The sequence below is a fragment of the Zootoca vivipara genome, chromosome 7 (assembly GCF_965207765.1).
Source record: "Zootoca vivipara chromosome 7, rZooViv2.hap1.1, whole genome shotgun sequence".
Taxonomy (NCBI): Eukaryota; Metazoa; Chordata; class Lepidosauria; order Squamata; family Lacertidae; genus Zootoca; species Zootoca vivipara.
The window spans coordinates 45678652-45693864 of record NC_142590.1 but is presented as its reverse complement, the minus strand read 5'-3'; the positions used below and the strand labels follow the sequence as shown (position 1 = coordinate 45693864).

General features: G+C 44.7%; 1 protein-coding gene across 2 annotated transcripts in view; it reads left to right on the top strand.

Annotated features, from left to right (window-relative positions):
- The first annotated feature begins 279 nt into the window (after nucleotides 1-279).
- Nucleotides 280-15213, top strand: part of DMAP1 (DNA methyltransferase 1 associated protein 1) — a 34226-nt gene continuing 19292 nt past the window's right edge. Inside the window, exons 1-7 of one of the 2 annotated variants that reach the window (XM_035121852.3) lie at nucleotides 280-416; nucleotides 4634-4743; nucleotides 5723-5814; nucleotides 7218-7413; nucleotides 9017-9175; nucleotides 11087-11254; nucleotides 12657-12842. In XM_035121852.3, coding sequence (XP_034977743.1) covers nucleotides 4642-4743; nucleotides 5723-5814; nucleotides 7218-7413; nucleotides 9017-9175; nucleotides 11087-11254; nucleotides 12657-12842 — 903 coding nt within the window. In that variant the 5' untranslated portion in view covers nucleotides 280-416; nucleotides 4634-4641. The remainder of the gene's footprint in view (nucleotides 417-4633; nucleotides 4744-5722; nucleotides 5815-7217; nucleotides 7414-9016; nucleotides 9176-11086; nucleotides 11255-12656; nucleotides 12843-15213) is intronic. The other variant, XM_035121853.3, reaches the window with a different exon arrangement.

The window sequence follows — 15213 nt, the reverse complement described above, 5'->3', positions numbered from 1 at the left end:
ACATGCAGCCTTATTTTTTAGTAGCGATGCTCTGACATCGACTAAGGGGCGTTGCCTCTGTTTGCCACGCCCCTTGTATAGTGAAAATCGCATCATAATTTGACGCAAACAAAGCAATCGCCATCCGCATTCTACTTTAGTGATATTAGTTTTACGCCTGCTCTCCACCCTGTACTTTATCGTCAAAATTTTAGAAAGTTTTTTTCCACTTCAAGCGGGGAACCGGAACCAGCAACATAGAACTCTTAACGCTAGCCGAGCCACAATTGGTGTTGCACGTTCGGACCCAAGTGGGAAACGATTCTCGGATAAACGGGGGCCGGAAGTAGTATTGGGATTCCCGTATCGGCGCTGCACAACCGGTGTCCGCTGCTGCAGGTTTAGGGTTAGTACAGCGCGTGGAAGGAAAGTGTGAGGTACGGGGAAAGGGAAATGGGAATGTGCCTGGGGGATACGCTGAGAGTTGGGGCTGCGTAAGAAACCGTGAACAGCGGGAAACTTGAGGCGCACCGAGTTGATAACATGGTTTGGGGAGCCTGGGGCCATTTGAGCGGGCGGCAGCGTATGTGGAGGAGAGCTGGGGGTGTATCTTTCATTAGTATCCGGTGTCTTTTCCCTTGGGGCTCCGAAAGTCCAGAGCTACCATAGGGAAAAGTCCACGCCAAAGCATCATGAAAAACATATATTTGTCGAAATGTAACGCTATCTCAATACTGTTCCAGAAATATTGTTCCATTCATAATGCAACAATTCAGGCCGAAGATTGAACTCCCGAATTCCAACTAAGGCTGCCGTCCTAGCCCCACATGCCTGGGAGTAAGCTCCATTGAGCTCAGGAGGACTTCTGTCTGAGTAGACATAGTTAGGATTGCATGTGGCATTCTTATCAGGGAGTAGTGGGGCGATCTAAACTGCAGCCAGGCAGTAGTGGAAGAGGACAGATGGGCAGAGACTGTTGTTCACCGTGGCTTGGGCAGAAGGCAAGAGGGCAGGCAGAAACCTGCTCTGGGAACTGCTATAGCTTTCAGGTCCGATGCCATCAAGTGACTGCAGGAGTGGACAAAGCAGCAAATAAAGTCTGTTATTCTGTGGGATATCTTTAAGCCCTTTTTTAATAACAGGGATTAAGGTTTGTGCACGTATATTTCAGTGGCCCACTTTGCACATCTCATTATACCATAGTTTACAACAAGTAATGGTTTAATGTGAATGAGCTGCATCCTGGTGCAAATGGATCAAAAGTTCCCACAGCACTCCTACCTCATTCCTACCAGTGCTGTGCTGTGGATGTGGCTCTACGCAAAGCATGAGTGTACCCAAGATTTGTTGTAGTTACCCACTCATGTTTCATTTGTAGAGGAACAAGCCACGAGCCCAGGTTTGGATCACATAACTAGCCAGAGCCTCACTTGTTTTGTCTGCAGTGCAGCAGGAACAGAGTAGGAATGCTGTGATAATGTTTGAGTACTTGTCATGGATGTAGCCAGGATTTTTGTGGTGGGGGCAGGCCTCAGCTATGTATTTTTATTGATTTAGAGGGGGCAGCTGCCCCCTTGGTTACGCCCATGGCACTTGTTCACTTTAAACTATAGTTTGTTTTAAACTTTGGTTTTAATGTGACATGCAAACCAGGCCAGCATCCCCTTCCTAATGCTCGTCTACCTCCCTATTTTAGAATAGTTGTTTATATAAACAGAATTGTTTATGATTTCTTATTCAACTTCTTTTTCTATTTTATGCCGTGTCTGGGCCTGGATACCATTATATATTGGACAGTGGGTGCAAAGGAGCTCTTTTATTTAACTCTTGCTAATCAAGTTTGACACCAGGCATGTGTTTTGGTTTGGCTAGATCTGCACATAGATGTGACTATGTTTATTTTTTCCTCCTGCTTCAGAGATTCAGGTTTTCAAATAATTTGTCTGCTGTTTTTGACATAGACAGGAGGGAATGGCAAGAAGATTGATTTGTAGATAGACATATAGTGATAGAGATACCGTGTTTCCCCTTTTTTAAGACGTAGTCATAAAGTAAGCCATGGCAGGATTTTTAAAGATTTGCGAATATAAGACACACCCCGAAAATAAGACGTACCTCCATGCCGTGTGGAGCGAGACCGCCAAGCGCCCCAGCCAGCCAGTGGGACTCAGAACACCGGCTGCGGCAGCAGCAGGAGGCCTGCCAGCTCAGTGCCTGGAGCCGGCTGCAGCGGCAAGCGCGCAGAGCGCCCGAGCCAGCGGTCTTGCCTCCGCCTGGCCCGGCCGAGGCGGCCTGCCGCCCACCGCCCAGAACCGGCAGCTGCAACGTGGAGCATTCCGAGAGCTCCGCAGTGCCAAGCGCTTGGAGCGCCTTGCCGGGCTGGCCGGAACAGCTGAGCCAGCGGCCTCCACCTGGCCTGGCCGAGGAGGCCTGCCTCCCCACCGCCCGGAACTGGCGGCTGCAGTGTGGAGCGCGCAGAGCGCTCTGCAGCGCCGAGCGCTTGGAGCGCCCTGCCGGGCCGGGCGGAGTGCCTGAGCCAGCGGCCTCCGTCTGGCCCGGCCGAGGAGGCCTGCCTCCCTGCCGCCCGGAACTGGCAGCTGCAGCGTGGAATGCGCCGAGCGCTCCGCAGCGCCAAGCGCTTGGAGCACCCTGCCGGGCTGGGCGGACCACCTGAGCCAGAGGCCTCCGCCTGGCCCACCGAGGAGGCCTGCCTCCCCGCCGCCTGGAACCGACTGCTGGAGTGCGCCGAGCGCTCAGGAGCACCCCGCAGCGCCAGCTGCTGGAGCGCGCGGAGACGGCAGCTGCCGCCAGCGCCTCTCTCTAGGAGGCTACGCGAAAACCTGACGGGCTGCTCTCTGCCCCCAACCCCGGGACTTAATTTACTGGTATAAGGCTCTTGAGCAGGAGACGAAAGGGCCGACCAGGTGTAAATAGTGGATCTGCGACCGCCCAGAAGATCAGCTGGAACGGAAGGCTTGGCTTGAGGATCGCGCGGAGGCAGGAGACGCCTTGCGCAAAACGCTCCCAGGCCAGCTGCCTTAACCTGCACTAGAGCTCCTTGAGGTCTTTTGAAGAAACGACCTTTTTGGGAGGATACAAGCGAAAGACACATTTCTTGCCCATGTCCACTTTTTTTAAAAAATGAAATCTTTTAAATATATATATTAAAGATATATTTTTTCTAAAATAAGCCTGATTCTTTCATCTAGAAATCCTTTCGCCTGGAGCGGATGGGGGAAGGGAGGTGCAAGCCCCAGGCACAAAAAGATGGCTGTTGCTGTTGTTATTTCTTGGCCCTATAGGTACCCATAACCTACCCCCTGCCAGCTCCCCAAAAATCCTATGCCTACCCCCGCCCCACCCCCAGCACGCAAGAAATAGACCCAGGCACTGCCCACAGCAGGGCAAATGCTTTGCACCAGAAACGGCTCTCCAGTTCAAAAGCAATCCAAGGCTATAATCCGAGTCTCCACCCACCCACCCCCAGCTTTTGGGGAACAGCAGCAGCAGTCCTGCACCCCCCCTTCAATAAAAGGACTCTGCAATTACTGACATACTGTACTGTGTTTGCGTTTCACATTAAAATACCCACACACACGCAAAACTGGCTTGCCCACAGAGCCTGGCTGCGGGCACATCTGCCGCAACATCTGGAAGAGATGGGGCTGGTGGAAGAAACCTGGCACCCTCCTCCAGCCCTAAACAGAAATCCTTTGGAAGCTTTGGAGGGCAGCCAGGGAGACAGGCAAGGCAGGCAGCGCCGAGTGCTCACAGAGCCCAGTAGTGCTGCACGCAGCGCCCAGCAGCGCCCCGAGTCAGCGGCGTGGCCCGGCCGAGGAGACCATAAGGTAATAAAAAAGTACCGGTAATAAATAAATAAGACACCCACCGAAAATAAGCCACCCTGTGTATTTTGATGAAAAAAAAGTTATAAGACGGTGTCTTTAAAAAGGGGAAACACGGTAGCGAGGAGCAACCATAGTAGACACAGACACATAGCTGACACAAAACATCCATCCACTAGGGGAAAAATAATAATAGTAATAATAATAGTAATAATAATAATAATTCATTGCGGTCAAAGACCAGTTCCCTAGGAGGAAGTCTAGAAACCATGTTCTAGGATTCTAAATCTTTATCAGATGCTGCCTGTGCTTTTCACATAATGCCAAATATCAGGTTCTGCAGTTTGGTGGAAAACACATGGGTGCATGGAATAAACAAAGCTCTGGTCATTAGTCCTATGGGTATAGAAGTTTCAGGTGCCTGCAAAGACTGTTGCAGGTCCTTGTATTTTCTGTAAGTTAACTGCATGGAGAAGAGAAAATTAATTCCTAAGTAAGTAAATAAATATGTAAATATGTAAATAATAATAATAATAATAATAATTAGTATTATTTATACCCTGCCCATCTGGCTGGGTTTCCCCAGCCACTCTGGGCAGCTTCGAACAGAAGTATTAAAATACAATAATTTATTAAACATCAAAAGCTTACCTAAACAGGGCTGCCTTCAGATGTCCTCTAAATAACAAGCAGTCTGTTGTATGTAGAGGTGGTCAACAAATTTTGCAGCTAGTTTTGTGAAGGCTAGTCTGTATCCTTTTGGTATTCACTTCATTTTTAATTACAGTATACCTTGTTTTTTCTTTCAGGTGACAAAATGACTACGGGAGCTGATGTCCGGGATATATTGGAACTGGGGGGCACAGAATCTGAGAACATAGGAACTATTAATAAAAAAGATATCATCAATTCTGATAAGGTACAAAAGGAGTGAAGAAAAAGGGATAGGAGGAGGAGAAGCTTTGTGTTTGTAATTCTAAGCTACTGTATATACATGCAACATGATCTTTTTTGGGATTTTGCCAGCATGATTGCTGCATACAGTGATATTGTTTACCCTATTCTTGAACAAGTTGTGAGACGACATTCCTCTTAAAAAATAGAAATAAAAGAGCAGATTCTTTTTCTTTTTTGAAATATAATACGTTCTTCAGCATCCTCACTCTGTGCTGTTCCTATAGTTCTGCATTTGGGTGTCTAAAGAAATTAATAGATCTGTACCTGCTGGTGAAAGCACTGTGGTATTAAGCTGGGGTGCATAATTTGAATGTCCTTTTTGGACATAAGTAAAATAACAATCCCTTCTACTTTAGTTAATGGTATTTACATTTTGAATAATATTCTTTACACTAGGATTTGCAGGGTCTCAGGTCTCCTCTCAGGCTATATTCACTGCTTTTTGCTGCTTCCTGTTTATATTTGCAGCATTGTTTACATTGTTGAGTATAAAAGAGAATCACACCTGCAGCAGAATGACAGAAATGTGGAGAGATGGGAGAATTGGGGAAAGTTGGTTTGTCTGCAGAACTTTGGGAGGTCTGGTTGACACTGAGGTATTGTCTGTCATCAAATAGAAATTCTGCTACCCTCTTAATCTCCACCTCCAGAATGTTCCTGCATTTTGAGAACTATGAGTAAAATAGGAAGTGAAGACTTTCTATGGAAGCAAAATACAAACAACATTCTCTTGCTGCTCATATGTATTTGTACCGAGAGTTTAAGCTTGACTAAAGTTAGATCAATAAAGCTGGATTGTGATGTTTTGAGGCATTGCATAGGAGAGAATAGATGCAATCTATCAGATGTAAAAATCAGAATAAACAGAGACTGGTGTTTATTCTCTCACATAATATTGGTGTTAAGGTTGCACAGCCTTTGATAAAAACCTTATTTTTCAGAAAAAGTCCAAGAAGTCATCGGAAACCCTCACATTTAAGAGACCAGAAGGAATGCACCGGGAGGTCTATGCACTGCTGTACTCTGATAAAAAGTAAGTTTAGTTACCTGGATAGTTGGTGTTTTCCTTCAAGCAACCTCTCATCTCCTAGGTATTTGGCAGGTGAAAGCCTTGACAAGTCTGTTCTTGAAAATTTACTTTCTCCAGCTTTCAATGCAGTGTTTTTACCTTTAGCCCCTTCCTAGTATCTATAACTTGCTCTACTGGAAGTGCTGTTTCAGCATTTTTGATCTCCATGATCTAAATGTGTGAAGCACTTTTGATATGTAAAAATTTCAGATGTTGAGGGCATGGAACCCCCCCCCCCTTTAAAAAGAATGTTGGGAAATTCTGAACTATTTACTGTCTGAAAGAGCTATAGCTTTTGATTCTGAATTTTCATTTTGGGTTCATGAACCTTAGACAATGGAAAGTTCACATGAATTGTAACAAATTTCTCAACTCTCACATGCTGTTTTGTTCCTTGATTTTATCTGTATTTTCAAACTTTCATCTGTTTGTGGTAGTAGATGGAGGAGAATCAGAAGCAAGTAGGGGCAAGAGATGTCAGAGGCTGGATTGTAGGAAGGCTGTGCTATTATGCCTTGCCTAAATAATGTTTTAGGAGCACTATGCTTAGTGGATTCCTAGATTGAATGAAAGAAGCAGATTTTCTGTATCCTGTAATATTTGAAAGTCCATAACAGGAAACCATGGTTTTCCATTACGAGAATGTGCTGTGATTAGCCTTTAGCTTGTATTTATCTTCTAAAAGGTCTCTTCCTTGCTATGAGGAAAAGTGACACCTTAGAGGTGATTATAAGACCTACTTTTTAGTTGGCTTTCTCATCTTTTGTAGAGGAACTGAACAGATGGGAATAGATGGTCACTAGAGCTAACCTTGCTGCCTAGTGAGCCTTTAATGATCCCACCAGCTCCATCTTTTATAGCTTCAAGCATAGAGGCATCCTATTCCTGAAACATACTTGTTCTTGGGATCTGTCCTAGGAGATCTTTGGACATGCTCGTTTTTTTAAAGGTCTAACATTTGTCGTTGTTTTTTTTACCACTTCCTGCCAGTGAACATGAACAGCAACTTGAGGAAGTGGAAAACCAGGCTCTATGTCAGCAGCAGCTGCAAGCAGAGCTGCTACTAGCCAATGCACATCCAGGCTAAATAACGGGGGGGAGGGGGGGAGGGGACTGATTGTACACTCTGTATCTCACTGGCCTATGTTCACATAAGAGACTAATAAATTGTGACCCTCTTTGGTCTGTGGAGCTTTGGGTTGAGTCATGAGCATGTAAGATCAATCTACAGTACAGTATACAGAATTTTCCTAGCTTTACACTGATCTTTAAGCATTCCTCAGAGATCATAGAAGGGGATTCAATATGCAAAATGAGCCTCATGCAGACAGTAGGTTCCATTAATTTGTACCTTGTCTCTGTTTCAGGGATGCACCTCCCCTTCTTCCAAGTGACACAACGCAGGGCTACCGCACAGTCAAGGCAAAGCTGGGATCTAAGAAAGTGCGGCCTTGGAAGTGGATGCCTTTCACCAACCCTGCTAGGAAGGATGGGGCCATGTTTTACCACTGGAGGAGGGCAGCAGAAGAGGGCAAGGATTACCCTTTCGCCAGATTCAACAAAGTATGGAGGCTTGATCAGAGCTTGTATTAAGTACAGAGGCTTGAACAGGGCTTGTGAAATTGTGCCAAAGTATCTCAAAGGACATCTCCAAATACCCTCTTTCTTTCACTTGCTATCTCTAGGTTTAATTCCCATACCAACTTCAGAAGTGTAAGACTGATTCTGGTATCACAGGGCATTAAACCCCGCAGCACTCTTTAAATTCTTTAAATACAGTCGTACCTCTGCTTATGTATCCCTCTGGATACGTAAACTTTGGGATGCGAACGTGGCAAACCCGGAAGTCTTTTTCTGGGTTTCACCATGCGCATTTGCACAAAATGCTCTGCGCGCATGCACAAAAGCGTTCCTCCGGTTGCGAATTCATCAGGATGCAGCCGGACCTCCATAACAGATCCTGTTCGCAACCGGAGGTATCACTGTACTTGAGTCCTGTGGGGCATGTGCACTGCTACTTATCAGTGTCCACACTGAAAGACCTGATTTGAAAGGCATCTAAGTAACATTGGGTAGTGCCTCAAAGCCACAAGTTAAAGTTAGCATGAAAATGTCATGAAAAGTTAGCAACTTTTCACTTAGGAGCGTGCAGGTGTGAACACACACACCAACACACAAAATTATGTGAGGGCAGATTGGACCAGGTGCATTGCAAACTTTATTATACTGTAACATGAGAACCTGAACCTGAAATTCTTTCCAGTAGAGTTGGCACCCCCAGCATAGAGTTGAACATTTGTTGGATGCCTAAACAAGCTTTGCACTTCTGCTTTCTATACTTCTGATGTAGTGCCCCGAGTGGAGGTTGTGTAGGAGAGAGGCACATTCCTCAGATATGATTATCACCTGTACATCTCCCCCCCCTGTGTTATCGTGAAAGCAGAAAAAGTAGATTATCAACTGGGAACACATCTGTGACTATTAATAGCTGTTGTATGTAGTCCCTTTAGCCTAAGGAGATAGCATTGAGTAAAGGTGCAATTGCCCCCAAGATTGAGGGGGCCCGCCACGTGTGACATCACATGCGTAACGCATGTGCAATGTTGCATCGTCTGGAGGAGGCTGAGTGCTCTGAAGGAACCGGCCACTAAAGCTGCACCACATTGGGCTGTGTGCTCAGCCTCCTCTGCCCCTTAAACATTGGGGGCCCAGCACTGAGTAACAGATAAAGTTAATGGATGGAACTAGCGGCCTCCACTTTATCACTTGGGTGGCAGCAAAGATGGGATGTGGGAAATAAAGCTTACATTTTGAATATACTATATATTCCTGCATATAAGACTACTTTTTAACCCAGGAAAATCTTCTCAAAAGTCGGGGGTCGTCTTATACGCCGGGTTGTATTTCTTATACGGCGAGTATATCCCAAACTCTATATTTTAACTGGAAAAGTTGGGGGTCGTCTTATACGCCCAGTAGTTTTATACGCTGGAATATACGGTACTTGTGATTGGGGCATAGAAGAAGGCAACTGGATTTCTTTCCTGTGAAATCATGGGTTTGTTTTACTTCAGAGTAATCCTGCTAGATGAAACAATCCTGCATGTAGATGAGGGGGAGCCTGTTGTGCGAGCTGTCTCATTCAGTCTGTTATTTCCTTCTGCAGACAGTGCAAATCCCAATTTACTCAGAACAGGAGTATCAGATGTACCTTCATGATGATGCTTGGACCAAAGCTGAAACAGACCACCTCTTTGACTTATCCAGACGGTTTGATCTTCGCTTTGTGGTCATTCATGACCGTTATGACCACCAGCAGTTCAAAGTAGGTGCCTGTCATCTAATACCGTCTACAGTGAAGTTGCCATGGTGCAGTTTGTTGAATAAAACTTATTTCCAGTTTAAGGATCTGCAGACATGGACTATGCAATGTGCTGGTTAAAATAATACATGCCTGTTAAGGGTTCCTGAATTCTCTTCCTGAAGTTTTGTGTGAAACATTATAAACACCAGCTGCATTGGGTAAGAGACTTACAAAAGCAAGGGAAAACTGGGTTGTTAAGTGCTGAGAGTCATCTTAACAGTGTGCATTTGAAGGTGGGATGGCTAGGACAGAATAGGGATTCTGTTGGTGTACTACCCACCCTGTTACTCAGCTGTCTCATTTCCTGAGCTAGCAGGGGTAGTCTTGGTGTTGGAGTCCTCTCAGCTTGTTGTGCTGGAGAACTTCAACATTTGCGCTGATGTCTTGTCAGGACTGGCTCAGGTTTTCATGCCATGACAACCATGAGTCTGTCCTAAGTAACATCTGGTCCTACCCATGCTGCAGGGCACATTCTGGACTTGGTTTTCTGTGCTGGATTGGATTATGGTGATCTTAGTGTGGAGAAACTTTCTGTTAGTTCCACTATCATGGTCAGATCACTCCTTGGTGGAGCTTAGACTCGCTTAGTGGGTGTGTGGGTGTGATTAAGATGGTCCGCCCTAGGAGGCAAGGTATCTGGAGTGTGTGTTGGAATCTCAGATCATGAATGAGTTGGATTATCTAGATCTATTTCAATCTGGTTTCAGGCCTGGTTATGGGTGAGAGATGGCTTTGGTTGCCTTGGTGGATGACATGCCAGGAATTGGTTCTGCTGGACTTTTCAGCGGCTTTCAATACCAACCTGGGATGCCTTGTTGGAATGCAGCTTGGAGCCACTGTTTTACAATGGCTTTGTTTCTTCTTAGAGGGGTGAACCTAGAAGGTGTTGCTGGAGGACTCCTGTTTGATATATTGGCTCTTGACCTTTGGGGTCTCTCAAGGTTGTGTTTTGTCCCCCATGCTCTTTAACATTTACATGAAACTGCTGGGAGAGGTTGTCTGGAGTGTTGAAGTTCAGTGTCATCAGTATGCTGCTCTATTTCTCCTTTCCACCTAAATTCAAGGAAACTGTCTTGATTCTAAACCGGTGATGGACTGGACGAGGGTGAACAAATAGAAACTTAATCCACACAAAACAGAGGTGCTCCTGGTCAGTCAAAAGGCTGTGCTGGATGGAGTTGTACTCTCCCTGTAGACACATGTTTGCAGGTGGGTGTGCTCCTTTTTTCAGCCCTGGGCCCCCTGGTTGGGAGCCTCCCTTATTCCAGCAAAGGAACAATAAGGAAACCACATTAAGCTCCCAGTAGCTCCTTTGAATCCCCACCCTTACTTGCCCTACACCTGACGTCATGTGCAGGTCCAATGAGAAGAACTAAGTAGATTAAGCTAGAAAAATAATTTTAGGGTTTCTACTGCTGGGTAACTAATTAAGTAAGGTGAGATGGAGAGTCTTAGTAAAGATGTTGCCATGGAATCAGGGGACATGGAACAGAGGATTTTGGAGAATGGCTATATTTTTAATAAAATTGTATTGGTGAGGGAAGATCCCAGAATATGCAGTCCTGTCTTGATTTGTGATTATTGAATGAAGAGCAACAAAGCCTTGTATGTAGCATGGGACCACCGTCTTGTGTTGTGATACCTAGGCCCAGATGTTACTGTCCAGAGAGCCATAAGTTATTGGATGCGTTGCAGATACTGTACTGGAAATAAATAAAACTATTTCCTGTGATAGAGTTTACTCATTGGTGCTGATTACAATCAATTTCCTAACATTTCTCTGATGCTTTGTTCATGTTGCATAACTTTAAGCTATTTTTTTCATGGTGTTAGATTTCTTTAAGCTCAGTTGTATCCTTGTTCTCTCCTTAGAAGCGGTCAGTGGAAGATCTAAAGGAGCGCTACTATCACATCTGTGCCAAGCTGGCCAACATCCGTGCTACCCCAGGCACTGACTTGAAAATCCCTGTTTTTGATGCTGGCCATGAAAGACGCCGGAAAGAACAGCTAGAGAGGCTGTATAATCGGACACCAGAGCAGGTAATGTCAGGAAATGTTGCAAGGCAGCCTGGCCTCACATTATCTTACACTGGATCTGTAGCAATAGCTCATCATTCCTGGGTACTCCCCAATGCCCTTCAGAGCTGCTAATGTGACTCCTGTTGCAGGTAGCGTGTAGTAGGTGCACCTGCCATCCTTTAAGCGTGATTTATCAAGTAATGGGCATACACATATTAAGTAATCAATGTGAATAAGGGAATAAGTACTAGAAAACAAAATGTGTTAAAATACGTTTTATTTGAGTTTTTTCTGAGAAGGATAGAAGTGTAGTGCTGATTACGCTTGTCAGGTTCTATCTCTGGATTTCAGACCATGCATTTAGCATATTTTTCTTTTCACTAATGCAGTGGTGTCCACACTTTTTTCAAAGAGGGCCAGATTTGATGAAGTGAAGGGCTGTGAGGGCCGACCAAAGGGCTGACCAAAGTTGTTGGCCTTTTTTTAGGATTGAAATTGTTGAGCTTTTTTAGGGTTGGATTAGGCGGGCCAGATTAGGTCCCTGAAATGGACTTTGGACATGCCTGCACTACTGCATGGGTAATTGCATTACCTGGAGAAAAACGGTTGCTTTCATGAAACACCCTGGGCACGGCATCTTTTTGTAGCTTGTAGTTTGGTGGTGAAGGTGCTGGCAGCAACTGCCTGATCTGGTATTGGCTGAGAATGTTAATAAACATTCATATTTCTGAGGAAATGAAACAAAGTGAAAGGTAGGTTTGACTGTGTTAAACACACTCAGAAAGCTCTGTGAGCAGGCGTATCTGTGGGGGTATAGCTAGGGCAGCCTGTGTGCTGAAAATGGGGGAAGGGGCCAAGAAAGGAAAGGCAGGGACTTGTAAATTATGTGTGGTGGAAGAAAGCGAGACTGTGAAGAGCCCTTTTATAGGCAGGAGATAAGAGAGACAATGCAATAGTGACATTAACAATGTAGAATCTATATACTACAGTCTACTATATACCGTATATTCTGGCGTATAAGACGACTGGGCGTATAAGACGACCCCTAACTCTTCCAGTTAAAATATAGAGTTTGGGATATACTCGCCATATAAGAAATACGACCTGGTGTATAATATGACCCCCGACTTTTGAGAAGATTTTCCTGGGTTAAAAAGTAGTCTTATACGCAGGAATATACAGTACATTGTGAGAGCTTTGGAATCTGATTGGCTGTGGAATCTACTGTTTCAAGGCTTCATGAGCCTTTAAAAATTGCTTGGGTGAGAACATTGTTGCTGCTTTTGTCTCTCTAGTAGTACCGAATGTTACTTGGTTCCCAGAAGACCACAGGGCAGGTGAAACCCAGGCCAGAAACACATCTGTTGCCATTAAGTGTCCCCTTTGGGTTGCTTTTCCAGTCATGTTTCCTTTTCACCTGTAGGTGTCAGAGGAGGAATATCTAATCCAGGAGTTGCGGAAAATCGAAGCCAGGAAGAAAGAGAGGGAGAAGCGAACACAAGACTTGCAGAAACTCATCACCGCCGCTGACACCACCACTGAACAAAGACGTGCAGAGCGCAAGGCACCCAAGAAGAAGCTGCCACAGAAGAAAGAGACGGAGAAGCCTGTAAATATCTTGTGCCTGCCCTCTTTGTTAGGGCTCAACCTTGCCATTTGTCTGTCACGGCCTGGGGCAGGGAGTGAGGGGTGGTTTGCCGGTCCTCGCCATATAAGCATTGTTTCTGTGTTTTTATTTGTTTCTTTTTAGACCCTCATATCTCTTGGGGTGTGCAGAAAAGTTGGGTTTCAATCATATTGCAAGCTGCAGAGGGATTTCGGTTAAGCTGGAAGGACTTGAAAGTGCTGCACTAGGAAGGAGAGAAACTGGACTCATGCAAAGCCCTCTCAGAGAGCAAGCAGTTCAGTGGTTAGTGAATACACAGCAAGGAACTTGCTCTTCTTTGTGCCATGCAGCATAGCAACACGGGGGGAGATTAAGGAAATTTGAAAGAAGCATATTTTTCAGCTGGTTTCTTCTAAAAAATTACAATTACAGGATGAGGTAGTGGTCAAACTCCCTTCTCGGGTTTCCCAGAGCTTCTGGGTCTGGCATAATTGACAGGCTTGCAGAGGAATTGAAGCTCTTCTAATCTAGGCTTAAGCCAATATTTTTGAAATGTTAAAAGAGAATGATCTTTAGTTGATGTTCCTGCCCTCACCTAGAACAAGTGTTTTAATGCCTTCCTAAAACCTCAAGATGGTAGGTATAAGTGGATAACATAAGGACATTGACATTCATTTATTTATTAAGAAAAAATTATATACCACCCACACATAGAACACCAAGGTGGTGTACAAAAATACCAATGCAAATGCAGTGCCTCTTTGCCTCTACCTTTCCTATGTTCAGTTGTGAACTTCTTACTCATTCTATGAAATATTAGACCACAATATGATTTAAAGGTTGTGAGTGGTGGAACAACAGAATGTCTTAATAATATATGAAATATCTAGCACTGTGTTTTATTTAGAATACACTGTGGAATTACCGCATTGACACCATGCAGTTTCTGGGGAAAGGACTCTGCCTTTCAGATGGCTGTAAGGCGTGAGATGAGTAGGAAGAAGCCACTACACACTTAAAAAAGAAAAGAAAAAAAAGTGTGCACCACTTTGTGTCACTACAGGCTTACTGCTTGTTAGGACTGCTCGGCTGACTTGGGTTGGGCTGCCCTGAAGGTTTGTGGTTTCAGTTTCCCTTTGCCTCTTGTTCCATGCCATGCAGCATGTGGAATCAAATATAGCCACTCAAAATGCTTGAGGCGTGTTTGGCTGTCTCCCCCGGTATTGCCTGGGGCCCTTGTGCCTGCCTATAGGTAAGCACCTCAGGGCTCCTGAAGGCAGCTTCTGTTGTTGCACTAGTGCTGTTTCAACCATGACAGAGTCCATTAGGAGTCAATTACCAACTGTAGCAGGGAAACGTGTGTGGGGTTTTCTTGGGGAAAAAATGCATTTTAACTAAGAATTTGAATTGAGGGCTGTATCAGCATCATCTCAACAAAGGGAAGTCATTTACCAAAGAGTCAATTGAGGTTGAAGCATTTACAGCTCATGCTGGCGTGTGAGGGATAGCAACCTGTTTAATTGCTCTGATGTGAGGTGAAGACAGACTGTGCAGTGTGGGAGGGAGTTAGTGTGTCCCTCATTTTCATTAGGGATTAGGCAGATAATTGTCAAGGGGAGATGGTAGGGGCATGCCCAAAACTGCTCCTGGATTTTAACTCTTTGGTGAAGGGCCAAATGGTAAAGGGAATTTGTCATATTATCTTCCCTCCGGTGTCCTGAAGGGATAGAATAACTAATTTGTTGTAATCAACACAGTTTCCTGGGCTGTGAATGGGGGCTTTCCTTTGTTTGCAACGTGGAAAACCAAATTGCATAGCTTCAACAGGTTAGGTCTTGGCCAAACACAAGTAAGAAAGTTTACTGCTAAATGATGGGAGATAATTTCCTGCTCAGCGAATTATCTCAGTGATTATTGTACTAGTCATCAGTATTTCCTTGGGTTCACAGAATATATCAGTTGTCTCATGGATGATCCACGGTATTATCTCTTTACAATATTGAAATTTCTGGGTGGAAAGGCTTTTTTTTTTAAAAAAAGATGTTCAATAGAATGATGTTTTGGACTGGTGACAATTTTTCTTTTAAGAAGCGTATATGTATCCAAACATATATGTATCCAGCTCAGCCCCTGTCTTCTGTCTTCCAGTCAGCTTTAGCAGCTTCCTAGGATTACTATAGCTCCCTTTTAATTAAGTAAGAGGCAAAGATAGAGGGATCTGCAATAGAGCTTATTATGCTGGGTTTCTTTCTTCCTCTGCTGAGGATATGCACACACGCTTTTAAAATTATAGCTTAATTGTCCAAGAATTTATTGTATTGAAGCATTTGTGAATCTGCAGTGTTTAAACAGCGGATAAATTACATGCTTAGCT